General features: G+C 39.7%; 1 protein-coding gene across 1 annotated transcript; it reads right to left on the reverse strand.

Annotated features, from left to right (window-relative positions):
• Window positions 1-5222: 5222 nt before the first annotated feature.
• LOC125245569 (scavenger receptor cysteine-rich type 1 protein M130-like) lies at window positions 5223-20570 on the reverse strand. The gene is made up of 32 exons (XM_048156224.1): window positions 20259-20570; window positions 19866-20180; window positions 19449-19760; window positions 19029-19343; window positions 18538-18861; window positions 18144-18461; window positions 17575-17874; window positions 17363-17437; window positions 16945-17259; window positions 16649-16846; window positions 16458-16550; window positions 16201-16260; window positions 15192-15260; window positions 14976-15026; window positions 14809-14871; window positions 14580-14623; window positions 13931-13948; window positions 13833-13888; window positions 13541-13614; window positions 12860-13168; window positions 12440-12745; window positions 12037-12351; window positions 11634-11957; window positions 11240-11557; window positions 8361-8663; window positions 8122-8193; window positions 7671-7985; window positions 7375-7584; window positions 7208-7288; window positions 6626-6685; window positions 6471-6515; window positions 5223-6126 (listed from the first exon to the last, which is right to left on the reverse strand). The coding sequence occupies exons 1-32, from the start codon at window positions 20374-20376 to the stop codon at window positions 6083-6085; spliced, it is 5820 nt and encodes a 1939-aa protein (XP_048012181.1). The 5' UTR covers window positions 20377-20570; the 3' UTR covers window positions 5223-6082.
• Between the last annotated feature and the right edge of the window lie 113 nt (window positions 20571-20683).

The following is a 20683-nucleotide window of genomic DNA, read 5'->3' on the forward strand; positions in this document are numbered from 1 at the left end:
CCTTAAAGGTCCCGTTCTTCGTGATCCCATGTTTCAAACTTTAGTTAGTGTGTAATGTTGTTGTTAGAGTATAAATAAAATCTGTAAAATGTTAAAGCTCAAAGTTCAATGCCAAGCGAGATATTTTATTTAACAGAAGTCGTCTATCGAACGGCCAGTTTGGACTACATCCCTCTACTTCCTTCTTTAATGACGTCACTAAAACAGTTTTTTGACTAACCCCCGCCCACAGGAATACACAAGAGTTGCGTTTGTAGAGTGTGTCTGTCGCCATGTCGTCGAAACGCTGTTATTTTCATCCCGCAGTCCAATCACCGGGTCTGATTCCGGCTCAAATTGATAGGGTAAAATTAAAGACATGTTTACAATAACACTGAGCGCGTGCATCTCCACGTTATGGTAAGAGGCGTGACCTTTCCGGGCAAGGTTCGCTAAGCTGCTGTCGAATCACAACACAGGAACCGCTGGCACAATCAGAACTCGTTATGTATTTCTGAAGGAGGGACTTCATAGAACAAGGAAGTCATCAGCCCGTTTTTATGACAGTGGAAACAGCGGTATACAGATAAGTAAATTATGTGAAAAATACTGTGTTTTTTTACACGCAAAACTTCAAAAAACCACGAAAAACGGGACCTTTAAAGGGTTAGTTCACCCAAAAATGAAAATAATGTCATTTGCTACTCACCCTCATGCCGTTCCACACCCGTAAGACCTTCGTTCATCTTCGGAACACAAATTAAGATATTTTTGATGAAATCCGATGGCTCCGTGAGGCCTGCATTGCCAGCAATGACATTTGCTCTCTCAAGATCCATTAATGTACTAAAAACATATTTAAATCAGTTCATGTGAGTACAGTGGTTCAATATTAATATTATAAAGCGACGAGAATATTTTTGGAGCGCCAAAAAAAACAAACAAAAAAAAAACAACATATAGTGATGGCCAATTTCATAACACTGCTTCATGAAGCTTCGGAGCATTATGAATCTTTTGTGTCGAATCATGATTTGGATCACGTGTCAAACCGCTGAAATCACGTGACTTTGGCGCTCCGAACTGCTGATTCATAACGCTCCTAAGCTTCATGAAGCAGTGTTTTGAAATCGACCATCACTAAATAAGTTGTTATTTTGTTTTTTTGGCGCACCAAAAATATTCTCGTCGCTTTATAATATTAATATTGAACCACAGTACTCACATGAACTGATTTAAATATGTTTTTAGTACATTAATGGATCTTGAGAGAGGAAATGTCATTGCTGGCTATTCAGGCCTCACTGAGCCATCGGATTTCAACAAAAAAATCTTAATTTGCGTTCCGAAGATGAACGAAGATCTTACAGGGGTGGAACAGCATGAGGGTGAGTAATAAATGACATTATTTTAATTTTTAGTTGAACTAACCCTTTAAACACTTTGGCTTGAGCATCCCAACTAGCCTTTATTTTTAATTACATTTAGTGAGACTTGAGGCACAAATGACACACTTCAGCTTTAATGAGGTTCTAGTAAAGCAGGTACATTTTTCAAGACACATCTTCAAATTTATTTAGCATGTCCCCTATCCAGTCAACTCAATGCTATGAAGTGCTTTGGGATTAGTGAAGGCATCCACCGCATGTGTTATGACAGCATCCCTATCACTTACAGAGCTCCGGCTCTAATTCCTCAGAATTATACATTTGACTTTGACTCGCAATCACTTTACGTCAACAGCGCTAAACCTGCTTTTTAATCCAAACACGTCACTTTCGGTCGGTCAGCATGGATATAAGCATGGTTGCCTATTCCCATTACCGAGTCTAATCTGAGAATGCTATGTCGTAAATCGCTAGCAAGAGCAAAGAAACGTGATGGTGAATTTTAATGATGACATTCATTATGTGATCAATGAAGAGTAAGCCAAAGCCATCATGATAAATACAGCCCCATTTTTTTCTCCCGCTGTCTGTACACACTGTCCTGCTCTCCGAAGCACGTAAATGGGCTATTTGTAATACTAAATGGACATGTTTCCTTCATCCTCCTTCATTTTTAAATCAACTATTCTTCATTTTAGACTATACCTATTAATGGTGAGGGTATACTGGATGGATGGATAGATTCAAATGAACATACTTTGTATGTACTAAGTAAAAGTTTAAAAAAAAAAAAAAAAAAAAAAAAACAGCTAATTATTACAATCCCTTTCTTCTGTATGAATTACCCAGTGGCACTCAAGCCCTGTCCATGGTATTTCTATGAATGAGTATTCGGACGCCCACTCCACACATCATGAGTCATTGACTGAGACTTGTGTTCTCAGAGTCAGTGTGGGAGCCGCCAACTGTGCACAGTTAGATCACTGCTTTGCCAAACATAACCCAAGTTGACTCTCACAGACATAAACACCAAAATACACACCATTACACAGCTGTAACAGAATTTAAACAAGCTAACATCGATGCTGTGGATGCAGAGGTAAAATAAAATAGCATTTGCTCTTAATTAATCGTAATATTTGGCAGTTTAATACTCCTTCAATAAAAACTGGATAAAGCCAGTTTTTGATTCCATATATCCTTATATTCATGTGTCCCATTGAAACATAGCGGGCCATCACTTTACATGCTCTTCAAGCTCCTAATTTTGTTCTGATCTCATCTGAGCAAAAAAAAAAAGCAGGTGATTCTGGGCCTTGAGGTAGTATTTAGCAAATATCTTTAATACACTCTAAAGTGAGACTACTTACCATCTGGCACATAATCATCGGGCTTTTAACAGCAGGCAAAACATCTGCGGTCAGAGTTTGATGTCCATTACGGGAAAGCAAATCTCTACTATTGGCTTGTGTGGTGACAGGCTGGAAATTTGAGAATAAGGACCATCAAGGGGGAGGTAGATTGATGCCCTTATGGTCAGGCTAAAGCTGTTTGATACCGTCGGCTAGACACAGGTCCCATCTCAATTTGGTAAGCAGCGGCGATAAGCCTGCCAGTGGCGTGTGCTGAGCCGGTCCATCCATTGGTGCCAATAGAATGATAAGGCCAGTGTGAGCTGGAAGGTTAGAGGCATATCTTTCCTTCATAGTAATTTTTTGTACGATAGCAATGTGCAGAAAGACCTTAAAAAATAAGATGGCAGAAGAAATGCAACTATCTCCATACATCCATCCATTAATTACAAGCTGGGAAGTTTAAGCCGCAGGGTGTAAAGATAGTTTTGGAGTTGCTTATTGTGGATTTGGCCTCCTGCTGTCTCTATGGAAACCCCCGTCTGCTTCTGCAGTCTCTGTAAGAATTTAATAGGTATACCTGCGTTCCCACGGTGACCAGACAGCAGATAAAGCTGGTGTCAGTCACAGACGTTCTTTGAGAACAGGAGCGCATTTATGATTTAATTGCTTGTGAGTAACACTTCATATTACAACATCATCCAGCTGAACTGCAGTGAATAGACCAGTGATTAATATGAGCACAATAACTGTATTGTGGAACAAAGCTGTGAATCTTTTCTAATCTCTGGGCTATTGACCATAGCAGAGCAGTGTGTCCTAACATGGCCATAGTTCTGACCTTTTTTGGCAGTTTTAAGGGACAGCAATCAGAGGAACGTATACAATTCAACATTAATTTTGTTGTTATTTTTGTTTTTACTTATATAGCATGATAAGGGATGGATGGCCTGAGAGACAGGGATAAAGACATCAATCACACATATTTTAGTAGTTTTGATCTGTTTAGTCAGTCATATGTTTCCACCTTGTGATCAAAGTGTGAATTGCAGTTAAGATTGTACTTGTAACTTCATCTATCCTTAAAGTGAGTCAGGGCGCCCCTAAGTCACTTTCAAGCATATAATTAATACTTACAGGTTTTGGGGGGAGCAAATTTAGTATTAGTTATTAATAGAACATAAGTACAAAAGTGTGATAATGACTGATTTTAGAAAGACAGGCAACTAAATGTTGCAGGTGATTTGAACAGCTTGAAACTGAAATCATAGTAAAGCATCAAGCATCAAAACTGCTTTAACAAACCTATGACAGTACTAATGATTTAAAATAAATAAAGAAGTTCTCAAACCTGAAAGATCCTTACTGTATATTCATATCTGGAGAATTTTTCTTCAGAGACAATACTTGCGCTGAAACAGAGCAACAAAGGAAATTATAACAATATAGTGTTCACAACTCTAGTCCCAAAACACAAACGTAATTTAGCATGATAAACTCTCAAATTTTAGTCTAGGCAAATTCTCCTATCTTTCTTGTTTACTCTTCGGTATTTATTTATTTTTTTAAAAATATTAAAACACTAACAGTTTTTTTTTAAACTTATGTTTGGATTACTTATGAAACAGAACAGTAATTGCTTAATTGATGAGTTATCCTATCAGTGTGGTCACGGTCATATAATGAGGTCATTTTGCCTCATTAACGCTTAAAATTGTTTGTGTTTAGACAGAATAAAACTTACATTTCCTTGTAATGAGCACACATGTAATAATTCGTACGAATATTTTTGTTTTGCGAAACAGCTACTGCTTTCCGTCGCCAAACTTAACTCAACCAATCAAATACACCACATCACATGCGTATCAGCAATTAAAGGGACCGCAATCATTTTCATCAAAACAATACACTCGTTAAAAAGCGAAAAAATTCTATATTGAGAGTTTGCCGTATCAGCATGTTGTTCCTAATTCAGCCTCAGGGTTTTTCTCCTCTGCTAATGATATGCTACCCTATTCATTGTAATTTATGAAACATGCAGGGAAATATGTGATCATCATTATATGAAAAATGACAATGGAAACTCAGTCATGGATACAAAAAATGTTTTTAATCAATTATTACATTTAAAATGTTACAAATGGAGGAATACATTAGTATACATTAAGCACTGCAATACCGATATATTTCCAGAAGATGCCAGTAAAGAAAAAAGATGAGCATGCTTTTTTTTTTTCTTTTTTCTTTTTTTTGTGAAGGGGTCACACTTTCTTTAGGAAATTATGCATAGACCTTAACACACATGTAGATGTGTATAAACTGTAATTAGCCCACTTTACCATTTACTTAACTAAAATTAGCTAAATGCAAAGGACAGAACATATATTATTAATTGACCCTTCGCTGGTGGTTTGATTGACAGGCGATCCAATCATAATAACGAATCCGCCATTTTGTCCGAAAAAGCAGTCAGAAGTTAGAAGATTAACCTCAGTGGACTTGAACTTGAAAAATGTGTATTTACGTCTTTCAGCGTTTTAAACAACATTCCTTCTCATGTTCATTCATGTTTATTTGATGATATAAATTAGGAAGAGATCGGTTCACGAGCCGCTTGATCTGAGGCATTACAGCAGTCTGTCACAACACATTAAAGAGCCACAAAACGGGCTTTATTCTTCGAATTTCTTCGAAAAAAAAATACACAATTTGAAAGCTGGGACTTTGTTTAATATCAAAAGTAACCTGCCATGGCTTGCCGGACAAAGCAACAGTAACTATGGGGGACGGAGCGGAGGGTCAATTACAGAGCCGATATTAGGCTATTGTCAATCGGGGCACTATACCACATATTGTTATTAAATGAAATAAACCATTTTAATGATGGCAGTTATTTGGAATCTATTTATGCCACATAAGGCTAAATATATTCTCTGGTTGGTTGTTTATTTTTGTTTCGTCTGATTGGTCACTTATGTCCACGACAACTGCAGAGCGGACACTCGTCCAGCACCATGGACAGCGACTGGTACAATTCAGCACCAGTGGAAGCGGCTTCCGGGAGGAATGAACCGAACCCCTAGCCACTAGTGCTCAAAATATGACAAAATTACTAAAATAATATTTGACAAACCTAATTAAAATAATGAGGCATGACATAAGAACAAGGAGACAAGGAGTCTTCTACATTCTTGAAAGGTTTAGGAAAAAACCTTAGTTGTATGAAAAGGTTTAGGAAAAAAAAAAAAAATAAATAAATAAAAAAAAAACATGTTGATTATTACGTGATATAAAAAGCATCAGGAAACAAATAATAATAATAATAAAATCATTATAAAGAGAAACAGTAGAAGCAGTAACAGTTCACACACTCTCTTCCTGTTCATTTGGCTCCTCTTCCCCATGTTCTGTTCATTTAAAAGAAAAGAAAAAAATCTGTAATTTTTGCAATATCATCAGAATTTATAGTCTAGACATGCTGGTGACTACTTGAGCTGACAGTAAATGAAAATAAGTAAGATGATGAATAAATTATTATTATTTTTTTTAGATGAAATTGGTTGCCAGAGGTGAACATAATAAGACACGTCTGATTGAAACCCCCTCAGACTCCCTTACAACTCCAACAATTCATTCACAAGAGATGACATCATCATAATTCTTCAGTTTTTCCTCTAAAGATGTACAGCAGATGCATATTTTGTAAATCTGTGTCATTTCAGAACAAACAGTGAATATCTGTAAAAATCACCTTCTCTCATGGTTGTGGCGTCATCATAGGTCTCATTCGTGCGATCTGTGTCAAAATACAGAGATAACATCACTGTCTCTAAACAAGCACTAAGTGATATCTGCTCTCCTATTTATTTATGTTGAAGTAATAATTTTAGAATGGAAAATTCTCACAATCGTGTATATCAGTGATGACATCATACTCCTCTGGAGCCTCTTTATCCATTTTGTCTGCTTCAATGAAAATAAAGCATACAAATAAAGCATGTGCTCTTATAAAAATTTTCTGGGAATTAAATAAAGGAATTTTCTGTAAAAATAACAGATACTTTCCTGGCAGAAAATTACCAGCAAATTTTCCATTTTTCTACTTTTTTTTCTTACAGTGTAAAATCAACCAAAATGTTGTTAAAATGATGAACTGCATTAATAAATGAGTTCAGAAATGCTGACATGGATGTCTACCCTTCGTCAAACCTCCTCTCACACTAACACCTGTGTGCTTTCTCACTGACTGCAGCACAAACACAGCGCTGTGGTTTTCACTGCTGAATTCTGTGGTTAAAAGCAGGAAACCTAACAAGATTAACATTTCTTCACTTTAACTGACAAAAGACCTGTAGAATCATTAAACATGTCAGCATGGTAAAATAAAATAAAACTAACAAATACTTTCATCACTTTGACTATTCACACCTGCAGTATAAAATGATTTGTCAGTATTATTAATAATGGAGATCATTTCAGCAGCCTCACCCCTCCGATTAAAGAGATGTTGTCGATTAGTGGGCCTGTAATGGATCTCCTCATAAACAGCCTCAGTCTTCTTAGAGAGAGCTGTGAGTGTAGAGAGACAAAACTGCTGTCAGTTCACAACACATGACTGATCAGACACAATATGACAGTCTCTGGATCTCTCCTACCTCTCCTCATCACTCTGTTCTGCTGAATCAGTATAAGCAGTGGCACTAAGAGCAGTAAGAGCACAACTCCCAGTACAATCACAAGCACGGAGAAAGACGCTGCTGGAGGAGTTTGAGGATAAGTGACTGATGTTGATTTTGAGCTCACTGTTTGAGAAACTGGAGGAGAAGATGATGTTGTTGTGGCAGGAGTAGTGGACACTGACAAATCTGTCAAAACAGACACAGACACATTCAAAATGATAATGATTGATTTTAATATACAAAAATGATTAGCATAAGTGTTTTGCTGTGACCTGCACAGGTGAGTCCAGCGTGATCTTTGTTGGAGCAGTCAGTGTGGTTCTTCAGGGAGAGAGGACAGTCCCACAGGTGAATCTCATTCCCTCTGCACTCGACTCTGTTCAGCCACACAACACCTTCACCAGCACCAAAGACTGAATTCCCATCAGCCCTCAGTGCTGCTCCACAACCCAGCTGTCTGCAGACCACCTGAGCATCGCTGATGTCCCACAGATCATCACAGACTGAGCCCCACACAGCGTTATGATACACCTCCAGCCTCCCAGAGCACCGGCCCTCCCCTCCACTCAGTCTGAGAGGAACATGATCTAAAATGTACACATCATACATGTGGTGACTCATCAGTTATCTCTTAGATAGATAATTCACATGTATATGTTTGAAGAAAAAGCAATCAGGCATTCATAAGTTACTGCTCTCATTAACAAAACATTACCTACTCACTTGAACACTGTCTCTGGTGAGGAGATGCTGAACATGTCAGATTACTCAGTGGCGAATCAAAACTCTGTTTATCTGTGATTACAACATGCAAAACTCAACAAACCTTCAATTTAGATGGAAACTAAACTTATGAAAACTTAAACAACTGTAACAATGTATGATTATAGTTTACTGTAAAAAAAACTAAATGAAACAAACAAACAAACAAAAAAAAACAAGAAATTTAATTAAAGTCTTACCAAAGCAAGTGATATTAGCCACCTCATTATCATAACAGTTGTTCAGTCCCCAGGGTAAAGATGGACACTGCCACAATGTTTGATCATGTTTTCGACATTTAAGATGATCTAACCAATTAGGAGCAGATCTCAGGCCCACTGAACTACTGGGTTCACTGGCAGATCTTCCACAGTTCAGCTCTTGGCAGATCAGACTTGCTGTTTCTCTGTCCATCTGATTGTAACACACATTTCCCCAGGATCCATTGTAGAAAACCTCCACATTCCCTTCACAGCCCTCAGTTAACCTGATCTCTTTAAACTCTAGATAAAAGATGTTAAATTCAATTCAGTTATTTTTATTTCCCTTTTGAACTTCACTGCATCCAAAGACACTTTGGAGAATGCCCTTGGCATGACAATGTCTGAAGTATGTGTAAAAGCATGACAATGACATTGGCCTGTGACAGCCCTTGACATCACTCTAGTGTGACTGTGAATGCAAAAGGGCACCTAGAGTACACATCACCAGCTTTTTTGTCTTCAGGAGAAGCATGTGAAGGCGAAAATTATGGCATACACTGACAAGCACTTCAGGAAGTGTGTTCCCCCGTATCCGCATTTTCTGTCACTGGATGATACACACAATATGTGCATTAATTGTCTCAGAGTAGATCATGCACATTCTGTTCTTGAGGGAGCAGAATGTGAAGATTGCAAGGGCTTTTCTATGAAAAAGCTACATTTACGCCTGTCTCTTTCCTCAAGGGAATAGCGCCTGTGCCAGATGGCTGCACAGGGCCTGTCCCCTGAAGCGGTAACTGAGCTGTACTGCACCACAGATCTTGCTCTCCAGAACACCAAACAAAAAGTTGCCACTATTGGTCATGCAATGGCGGCAATGGTGGCCATAGAGAGGCATCTGAGGATCAATCTGGCCGACATCGGGAAGAAAGAGAAACACTATGTCTCGCCACCTAAATCAGTCTCAGCACATCAGTAGGGGTGGTGGTCGATAAATTCAGAGAGGCGAGGTCGCAGTCTGCAGCTTAAAAAAATAATACCGCGCCGTTCCAAGTCTGAGCCTAAAACTTTGGAGGACCCTGAGCCATCTGTGTCTGCAGACTATAGGTAGCCCCAGAGGCAGAGTGTCACTACTCGGGCTCCTCCTCCTCCTAAGATGCAGAAGAGGCGGGAGATGAGTAAGGCTAAGAAAGATTTGAGGGAAGTCATTGAGGCTAAGAATACGGGCCACAGAAATCCGCCCCATGCTAGAGAGAAATAATATCTCTCTTTTCCCTCCTGTCCTTCTTGTCCCTTCCTCTCTCCCCTCCCCCTCCGAGGTTTTTCCATGCTTCACCTCGGGCCCTGAACTGAACCTATGATGTTTTAGCGGGTTCGTGTAGGCTTACTCATCCCGCTATAATGACAGTTCGGTGGGACCCTGTTTGTGGTTGTGTGGGAAGTAATTTTTTTTAGACAGCAAGTGTTTCAGCTCTCTGTTGGCCACTGTGATGGCTGTTCCCTTGTTTAGCTCTGTTGGGCCTTCGCTTACTTGAGCTGTGACTAGAACCATGTTCGGCCCCTTTAGGCCACCTTGATTAACATTCTTAGATTTTTTGGTTGGCCTCCTCTTGTTATAGAGAGTCATTCTGTTGAGGCCTCCATTCATTTATCGTCAGTTAGACAGGGACGTCACATGTTCGGCCCTTTTTAAGTCTGTCGTATGTGTTGGGCCTCCTCTCATTTAGACAGTCGTTCTGTTGAGGCCTCCATTCACCTAAGCTCTGCCTAGACAGTGATATTGAATGTTCGGCCCTCTCTAGGCCGCCTTGATGGATTGTTTTCTAGGTTTAGTGTAGGGAGCTCCTGTTAGATAGTGACATCAAGTGCATGGCTTTCTATGATGCCGCCTTGATAAACTCTCTTAAAGTCAAGTTGATTGGTCCTCTTGCTTAAGAAAGTCATTCTGCTGAGACCCTCACCCAGTTAAGCGCTAGTTAGACTTCAGGTGTTAAACGTCAACACCGCTTAGATAAATTGTTTTTTGGATTGAGCACAGTTAGGCCCTCTCATCCTTAAAGAGACGTTCTGCTGAGGTCTCCACTCACATGAGCTCCAATTGGACAATGACATGATGCGTCTTGGTAAACTGTCTTTGATTAGACCGACCCACCTTTTAGAGAGTCATTTTGCCAAGTCCTCCACTCATCTGAGCTCTAGTTGGACAGTGATATCAGGTGTTGGCCCTCTCTGAGGCCATCTTGTTAAACTGTCTTTGATTAGACCTGCCTCTGGCCTTATTTTAATTTGGCTCAGAGATGTTGACTTCAGTTTTTAGCTCCCCTGGGGTCCTCTGGGGTTGAATTTTATCCCCCTAGTATCCCTCTTGTTTCTTCTTGCCTGTATTCCCTTTAAGGTGATGCCAGTCAATGAAACTGGTGTTAACGGACCTGAGCTCTGCCTTTGGGGAAAGTGCTGTCCGCCCTGACTAGGTGTCTCCTTACATAGGGGATGACCTTAGGTTGTGGCCTTAGGGAATAATGTCACTGTCAGCTCTGTGTATGACGTGAGTGAGGGATTGGTCTCTGGCATTTAAGTCATAGCCATTTGGCAGTTATTCTCCCTCTTTCACAGGCCAGTGTCATTCTCACATTTTTACACATACTACAGACATTGTCATGCCAAGGGCATTCCCCAAAGTGTCTTCGGACGCAGTGTCTCGTTCCCCTTCTCAGGGAACCATGGTTACATGTGTAACCTGAGACATTTTGTAAATTAACTACAAAAAGGTTTTGATTCCAAATATTACATTAATAATACTTTCTCATTATATATTGAAAGTACCAGTACTGCTGGTCAGTTAATTTGAATGATTCCTTAAATGTGTGAGACTTTACCTGAGCACACGACTCCTACATCGTCCTTGTGTTGACAGTCATGTTTTCCCCAGCCTGGAGAAGAGCAGCTCCACAGGGACGTCTCATTCCCCTCACACTCCACCTCATCCAGCCATATGGGTCCAGAACCAGGACCAAACCAGGCTGGTACCTGCTGGTTACTGAGGGCCACTCCACACTGCAGCTGTCTGCACACCACATGGGCATCTTTAATATCCCAGGAGTCATCACACACTGTCCCCCATGAGCCGCTGTGAAAAACCTCCAGCCTCCCTGCACAGTCTCCCCCAGAACCCACCAGCCTGATGGACCCGTGACCTGATATTCAGAGAAAGAAAAACACATTAGTGATCACTAACAACTGAAGAATCTGCCCAGATGTTGCTCTTCTCACCAAGGCAGGTGATTGACAGCTGTTGTGTGGAGCTGCAGTTGAGATTTTGTGGAGAGCTGCAGTTCCCCAGATGAGCTTCACTCCCAGAGCACTGGAAGCCCGTCACACACTCATGACTGTGTTCAGGACTGGATGAAAAGGAGCCGGAGAAGTTCAGCACAGAGCCACAGCCCAGCTGTCTGCAGACCACAGAGGATTCAGTGAGACTCCAGGAGTCCAGCAGAACTCTCCTCCAGACCTGATGGATAGAAACTTCCACCTCCCCCTCACACTGTCTCTCTCCAGACAACCGCACCAGACCATTATGAACAGCCAGAGAGGAACCTAAAGTTGTGACAGACGTGACACTTTATTAAGATATTTCTAGTAATTTATAAATTTTTTTTAAATAAAATCCCCTCACTAGAGCAGATGACTCCAACATCTCGTCTATGAGAACATTCAGCTCGACTCCATGAAGAGATGGAACATTCTGAGAGTTTTGTTTCATTCCCGTCACAATCAAACACATCAGCCCAGATTTCACCACTTCCCTCTCCAAACCAGTCTGATCCCACAACAGTCACAGCAATCCCACAATTCAGCTGTCTACAGAGGACACTGGCAGCTCTCATATCCCAGCATACATCACACAATGTGCCCCACTTATTGAGGAACTGAAGCTCCACTCTTCCAGAACAAGAGTCTGAGCCGTTTACCAGTCTGAGATCAGTGTAACCTGGTTATTGAAACAAAACAAAAGTTTAAGGACACCTAATTATGTGTGCAATACTGTATATGTAAAGAGAGGTCAAATATTACTTAACCAGAGCATATTACTCCTACAGCATGGGAACAGTATGCATTTGAAGATGTAGACGTAGGACAGAATGCAAAGTATGATTCATTTCCTCTGCACTGAATCTCTTGTGTCCACATCTGAGTGTCTCCTTTTCCAAAAGCATCTTCTCCCAGCACCTGTCCAGGAGACCCACAGTCCAGCTCTCTACACACAACCTCTGCATCCTGCTGGTCAAAGGCAGCGTCACACACTGAAAACCACGTCTTTATTTGACGTATCTCTAATCTCCCAGTGCAAAGATGAGATCCATTAATGAGTCTGGGGAGGCGACCTGTGTGTTTACATTATATAAATAAACAGCATTATAGCCATTATTAAGATAACAATATCAATTCCACTCAGTTTCTTTTGCTTACAAACATTTAAGAAGATTGGACAGGCTTACCTATGCAAATGACTCCAGCATCTTCATGATGACCACAGTTATTTTCACCCCATCGTTTTAATTTACACTTCTCCAATGTAGACTCTGATCCAGTACACTTCACTTCATCCATCCATATTGGTCCAGATCCTTGTTCAAAGTGAGCATCACCAACTGCACGTAATGCTCTACCACAGTTCATCTCTCTACACACCACTGCAGCATCATTCATATCCCAGCCATCATCACACACTGTTCCCCACTGACCATCATGAAGAACCTCCACTCTACCAGCACAAGGACTGTTACCACCAACCAACCTCACATTGCCTGCACACAAGAGTCATTTATCTATGAAAGTTCATACATTTATTGATACATTTTGCTGCTTTTTGTAGCTTACTTAAATAGTCCTGTGGTGTGAAAAATCACTTTTGCATTTTACTCAACTAATATGAAGTAATTAAAACTCCATGTATAATATTATAACACATCAAACTAGAGAAAAGAATCAGTGAGAATCTAAATGATGGCTTCTAGAAGATTTTTTTTTTTAATTTAAATAAATAAATAAATACCAGTAATGGAATATAAACAATGAAACTTAAGAATAAAGAAATATTACACAAGTTATTGACGGTACAAAGGAAGATTCTTATGTTAAATATTAAACAACTTTAATGTAATATGAGGTAAAAATACCTGCACTGGTGAGTGTGACGACTGTGGACATCAGTAGGATTACCAGACAGTTCTTCATCTTCCTCTGCTCTGAACTTCAGTACAAACTTTTCATCAACTCTCTTAGTAATTCTGAAGAAAAGGAGACTCTTGTCTGCTCTGGTGGGAAATATAAAGGTAGAGAAAGTGGATGACTACCAATCACACTCAAGAGTTAAACTTCAAGAGAACAGCTGCCAAGGCATTTTCAGTTTTCTCCATATATATCAAGAAAACGCCACTGTTGATGAACGGGACTCCTCCTCTAACTTACAGAGACACTTTACTGAGGAGACACGCACATGATAAAGTGCTGACAAAGTCACCCAGCTGTCATGAGAGAGAATGTGGGAAACACTTCAGTGTACATACAGCGCTAAAGTCTGACACCTGCAGAGAAGAGATACAGGCACAGATAACTAACTGCTGACAAAAAACACTGATAAGACAGAGACATATCAAAGTACTATTCTGGAAAAACAATATATATTTCATAGAATTGTATTCAATTTTGCATTTTGTTTGCAAAAAAAAAAAAAAAAAAGTGCTTTAGCAATCCCCAATTTCACAATAAAGATAATAATAATAACAATGACAATATATGCCCATAGTCAGTGGGACTTTAATTGCAAAACAGAAAACATTAAAATCAAATGTTAAACAATCAAAAATCAACAATCAAATTGTACACAAATATAAAACTGGAGCAGTGGAAGTTAAAACATCTAAAATTATAACATATACAAATGTTTCAATGCAATGTGATCACAAAAACACCACAATTTTTAAAAACCTCTGGAAAGATAAATTTAAATTTTAGAAAAAGCAATGAAAGCAAAACATTTTTTCCTGTCAACCACGGATTAAATTTGACTGATTTAGTAGATTTCAATACAATATGTTACATAAAAAATTGGTGGACAGCAACTGAAACTTGTATAGCATCCAAAACACTTAAACTCTGCAAACCACTTAAAAGCTTTAAAAGGATTTGAGGCAGTGGGTGTGGTTTAAGTTATACAGTCCCTCCCTGTTTCCCTGGCTCCTCCCCCACATCATCATAGTCTGTTATTAGAAAACAATAGAAAATTAATTTATCGATATATGCTTTAAAAAGTATCATTAATGAAGACATCAATAATGGGAGTCAAATTAAATGAGCTATCATTATCACAGAAATTAATATTATAAAGTGAATATTAAAACTCAACATAAATTCAGTGTAAGGAAAAAAGGTGTCAGTAACATACCAAACATGTCACTCATATACTCCCTGGCATTCTTCACATCATCATAATCCTCCTGAACACCATCTAATATAAATGTTTCTGTTATTAATTACATGAGTTTACATGCCACTATAATTTGAAGATGAACAAACAAACAAATAAAAAATGTGTAATTTAAAAACCCACACCTGCTTTATCATTGGAGAATTGTTGTACAAAGATGACATCATCATAGTTTTCTGGTAAGTCGAAATAGAAAAATAGGCAAAATAATGAAAAAATTAAATGAATCCATTAAATGTACAAAATTTGGGATTTTGAAATACATGTATATGCATATGTATAATTAAAGTACATATAAATTTATATTGTTAAACCTGTAGAAATGATTATAAGAAATAAACCTGTATCATGAGGTCTCAGTCCAACAGTGATTACATCATCATAATTCTCAGGTGTGACTTGCTGCTCTTCTGAATGAGTTAATAGTAAAGAGGAAATCAACAGAAACTGATTTTACTATTCTGAGGCCCAATAGATATTTTAATTTAGTGAAATCAGTTAAAGTTAAAAGATTCAATACATCCTTATCTGAATTATTACATGCTGAATGCTTTATATAATTTAATCTCAGTTAAAGGGTTAGTTCATCCAAATATTAAAATTCTGCCATTAATTACTCACCCTCATGTCGTTCCAAACCTGAAAGACTTTGGTTCATCTTTGAAGATAGACACAAATGAAGAGCTTTTTGATGAAATCTGAGATCTTTCTGTCTCTCCATAGACAGCTACGCAACTGACACTTTGACGCTTCAAAAAGTTCATAAATAGATTGTAAAACTAAACCACACGGATTGAGTGTGTATATCCGTGTGAATTGAGTCTGAATATCATACGGGAACAAACCTCTTCTGGAAGCCCAAACGTGCTGCATAACACACGAGAATGAATCTCACTGGTTCTCGCACATCAAGCAAACATGCTTGAGCTTCCATTTACCACAAATGGTGTGTGAGCTGATGAGTGTTTATATATGAATAAAAGCCTAAATTCTGTTCATCATATAAAGCTATAGTGTCTCTTCAGAAAATTTGGACTAAGCCACTCATTTCGTATGGTTTAGTTTTACAATCTCATTCTGAAGATTTTGAAGCATTAAAGTGGAGGTTGCATAGCTGTCTAGGGGCAGAAAGCTCTGAAATTTCATCAAAAAGATCTTCATTTGTGTGCCGAAGAAGAACAAAAGTCTTATGGGTTTGGAATGACATGATGTGAGTAATTAATGACAAAAATTTCATTTTTGGGTGAACTATCCCTTTAAATAACCTGCTAAGTGAATGATTTTAATTAATTGAACATCCATTCATTTTTGTATGTAGCAGATAAGATTGTTTTATTTGAGTCCTCTAACCTGAGAGAAGCTCATCAGCATCTTCATACTCAGAATGCTGTTCTTCAGAAAGGACACTTCCTATTATGGAGGAGTAGATCCATCAGACACGTTGAATTACATTGATACACATTGAGTCAAAACACTAACTCTGTATCATTTAAGATAAAACATAAAAGTCCCACAAATGGATCTATGTGATTTACTCTACCCGCCTTTATGAATAGAGCAATTACCCTTTTGATCTCCACAAATCAGTCACTATGACACTTACTCACCCCTCTGAGTGAAGAAACTGTGTCTATGAGTGGGTCTGTGAAGCTCTTCATAAACGGCCTCAGTCGTGCTCCTGTGTCTCCTCTTAGAGAGAGCTGTGAGTGTAGAGAGACAAACCTGCTGTCAGTTCACAACACATGACTGATCACACACTGAATAAGACACAATATGACAGTCTCTGGATCTCTCCTACCTCTCCTCATCACTCTGTTCTGCTGAATCAGTATAAGCAGTGGCACTAAGAGCAGTAAGAGCACAACTCCCAGTACAATCACAAGCACAGAGAGAGACGGAGGAGTTTGTGGACGAGAGACTGATGTTGAGCTCACTGTCTGAGAAACTGCAGGAGAAGATGATGATGATGTGGCAGGAGTAGTGGACACTGACAAATCTGTCAAACAGACACATTAAAAATCATGCAAATACACAATAATTATTATCACAAAAATTATGTAAAAATGAACACGATTGTTAAGTGTTTTCTGTGACCTGCACAGGTGAGTCCAGCGTGCTCTTTGTTGGAGCAGTCAGTGTGGTTCTTCAGGGAGAGAGGACAGTCCCACAGGTGAATCTCATTCCCTCTGCACTCGACTCTGTTCAGCCACACAACACCTTCACCAGCACCAAAGACTGAATTCCCATCAGCCCTCAGTGCTGCTCCACAACCCAGCTGTCTGCAGACCACCTGAGCATCGCTGATGTCCCACAGATCATCACAGACTGAGCCCCACACAGCGTTATGATACACCTCCAGCCTCCCAGAGCACCGGCCCTCCCCTCCACTCAGTCTGAGAGGAACATGATCTAAATCACACACATCAACATCACTGACCAGCTTCAGGACACCATGTAACACAATAACATCACATTTTATAACTATTTAAAACTGTGATAATAATAAACTTACTTGAACACTGTCTCTGGTGAGGAGATGGTGAGGTAAAACAAGAGCCTCTCTGAGGTGACTCAAGAGCCTGATTCTCTGAAATTAAAACATGTTAAATTTTATCCACCATGAAGAGAAAAATCAATAAAAGACAAAAAAAAAAAAAAAAAAAAACAATATTTCAACAAAACAACCACTTCAAACTATCTTAAATCAGTTAAATATTATATTACTTGAGCAGGTGATCTTGGCCACTTCATCTTCCTTACAGTCATTCAGTCCCCAGGGTGAAGATGGACACTTCCATAGAGTGGAATCATGACGTCGACATTTAAAATAATCCAGCCAATAATGAGACTTCAGTCCCTCTGAATAATTGGGTTCATTGCCAGATTTTCCACAGTTCAGTTCCTGACAGATCAGACTTGCTGTGTCTCTGTCCATCTGGTTCCAGCACACATTACCCCAGGATCCATTGTAGAAAACCTCCACATTTCCCTCACAGCCCTCGGTTAACCTGATCTCTTTAAACTCTAGATGGAAAAGTATATGTATTAAAACAATTGGAGTTTATGTTGTAATCTATCTTCAAATCAATATTTCATTTCCACATATTTATTTCTTTGGTAAATAGCCACAAACTGTACAGTCCGACTGTCATTATTACAAAACAAACTCCTTAAGTGTGACACAAGATCACTCCAGTCCTCATCACACTGGAGTTTTAATGATTACATAGGATATTTTGTGAAAAACAAATAAATATGTCTTTGATAAACATTCACACTAGTGTACTATTTACCTGAGCACACGACTCCTACATCCTCCTTGTGTTGACAGTCATGTTTTCCCCAGCCTGGAAAAGAGCAGCTCCACAGGGACGTCTCATTCCCCTCACACTCCACCTCATCCAGCCATATGGGTCCAGAACCAGGACCAAACCAGGCTGGTACCTGCTGGTTACTGAGGGCCACTCCACACTGCAGCTGTCTGCACACCACATGGGCATCTTTAATATCCCAGGAGTCATCACACACTGTCCCCCATGAGCCGCTGTGAAAAACCTCCAGCCTCCCTGCACAGTCTCCCCCAGAACCCACCAGCCTGATGGACCCGCGACCTGATATTCAGAGAAAGAGAAACATATTAATGATCACTAACAACTGAAGAATCTGCCCAGATGTTGCTCTTCTCACCAAGGCAGGTGATTGACAGCTGTTGTGTGGAGCTGCAGTTGAGAGTTTGTGGAGAGCTGCAGTTCCCCAGATGAGCTTCACTCCCAGAGCACTGGAAGCCCGTCACACACTCATGACTGTGTTCAGGACTGGATGAAGAGGAGCCGGAGAAGTTCAGCACAGAGCCACAGCCCAGCTGTCTGCAGACCACAGAGGATTCAGAGAGACTCCAGGAGTCCAGCAGAACTCTCCTCCAGACCTGATGGATGGAAACTTCCACCTCCCCCTCACACTGTCTCTCTCTAGACAACCGCACCAGACCATCATGAACAGCCAGAGAGGAATCTGAGAAGATCTTATGTTTTACTAAAATATTGCAAGAGCACAGAAATTTATTCCAATTTTACATTTTACATAAACAAATTTAAAACCTAAATGACAAAACCATTAATATTCAACCTGAAATTTGCATGTACAAGGAACAAATATATCATCCTGTAATATGGACTCACTAGAGCAGATGACTCCAACATCTCGTCTATGAGAACATTCAGCTCGACTCCATGAAGAGATGGAACATTCTGAGAGTTTTGTTTCATTCCCGTCACAATCAAACACATCAGCCCAGATTTCACCACTTCCCTCTCCAAACCAGTCTGATCCCACAACAGACACAGCAATCCCACAATTCAACTGTCTACAGATGACACTGGCAGCTCTCATATCCCAGCATGCATCACACACTGTGCCCCAATCATTGAGGAACCGAAGCTCCACTCTTCCAGAACAAGAGTCTGAACTGTTTACCAGTCTGACATCAGTGTAACCTGAATAAAAAACAGAGAGGTTAGAAACAATATAATGCAGCTGACAAATAAGAAGTTATACTTTATTCAAAACAAATAAAGAGATACTGAATATTGATAATTTACCTGAACAGATCAGTCCCACAATATTGTCACTGGTGCAGTTGTATTTGTGTGATGATATTAAGCAAAATGAAATTTGAGACTCATTTCCTCTGCACTGAATCTCTTGTGTCCACATCTGAGCGTCTCCTTTGCCAAAAGCATCTTCTCCCAGCACCTGTACAGGAGCCCCACAGTCCAGCTCTCTACACACAACCTCTGCATCCTGCTGGTCAAAGGCAGCAGCACACACTGAAACCCACGTCTGATTATCAAGTATCTCTAACCTCCCAGAGCAGAGGTGACAACCACTAACCAGTCTGGATGGTTTATGACCTGTTTTTATGTACATGTAGAACAGTAAACAAAAAGAAATGCAAACAAAACAAAATTATTCTCTGTGTCACCATTTATCCATAGAAAACAAGTTAAATGATTTACCTGAACAGATGACACTGGCATCATGATTGTGAGTACAGTCATGTATGCTCCATCCAGATGACCCACAGTTCTTCAGTGTAGTCTCTGATCCAGTACATAACACAACAGTCATCCAGATTGGTCCTGATCCTGGTCTAAAATGAGCATCACCCAAAGCATCTACAGGTTCTCCACAGTCCAGCTCTCTACACACCACTGCAGCATCAGTCATATCCCAGAAATCATGACACACTGTTCCCCACTGACCTCTATGATGAACCTCCACTCTACCAGCACAGCGACTGTTTCCACCAACCAACCTCACATTATTTTTATCTAAGTGACAAGAGAGAGTTTATGAGTAAATAATAACATACCCAAAAGATATTATTCTTATATTATTTTAACTCTTACCAGCACACAGCAGCCCCTGGTCATTATCATATGAACAGTTTTGTTTGTGTGATGGTGATGTTGGACAGAGGTGAATCTGAGCCTCATTTCCTCTGCACTGAATCTCTTGTGTCCACATCTGAGCTTCTCCTTTTCCAAAAGCATCTTCTCCCAGCACCTGTACAGGAGCCCCACAGTCCAGCTCTCTACACACAACCTCTGCATCCTGCTGGTCAAAGGCAGCAGCACACACTGAAACCCACGTCTGATTATGAAGTATCTCCAACCTCCCAGAGCAACTGGACTTTCCAATTAGCCTGACACCTGAAGTAGCAAGAGATAAGAAACAACAACAACAACATTTATTTATAAAGCACATTTAAACACAATGTAGATTGTTCCAAAGTGCTGTACAAAGTACAAAACAGATCTACACAAGAATAATT

Source organism: Megalobrama amblycephala, linkage group LG14, assembly GCF_018812025.1.
Source record: "Megalobrama amblycephala isolate DHTTF-2021 linkage group LG14, ASM1881202v1, whole genome shotgun sequence".
NCBI lineage: Eukaryota > Metazoa > Chordata > Actinopteri > Cypriniformes > Xenocyprididae > Megalobrama > Megalobrama amblycephala.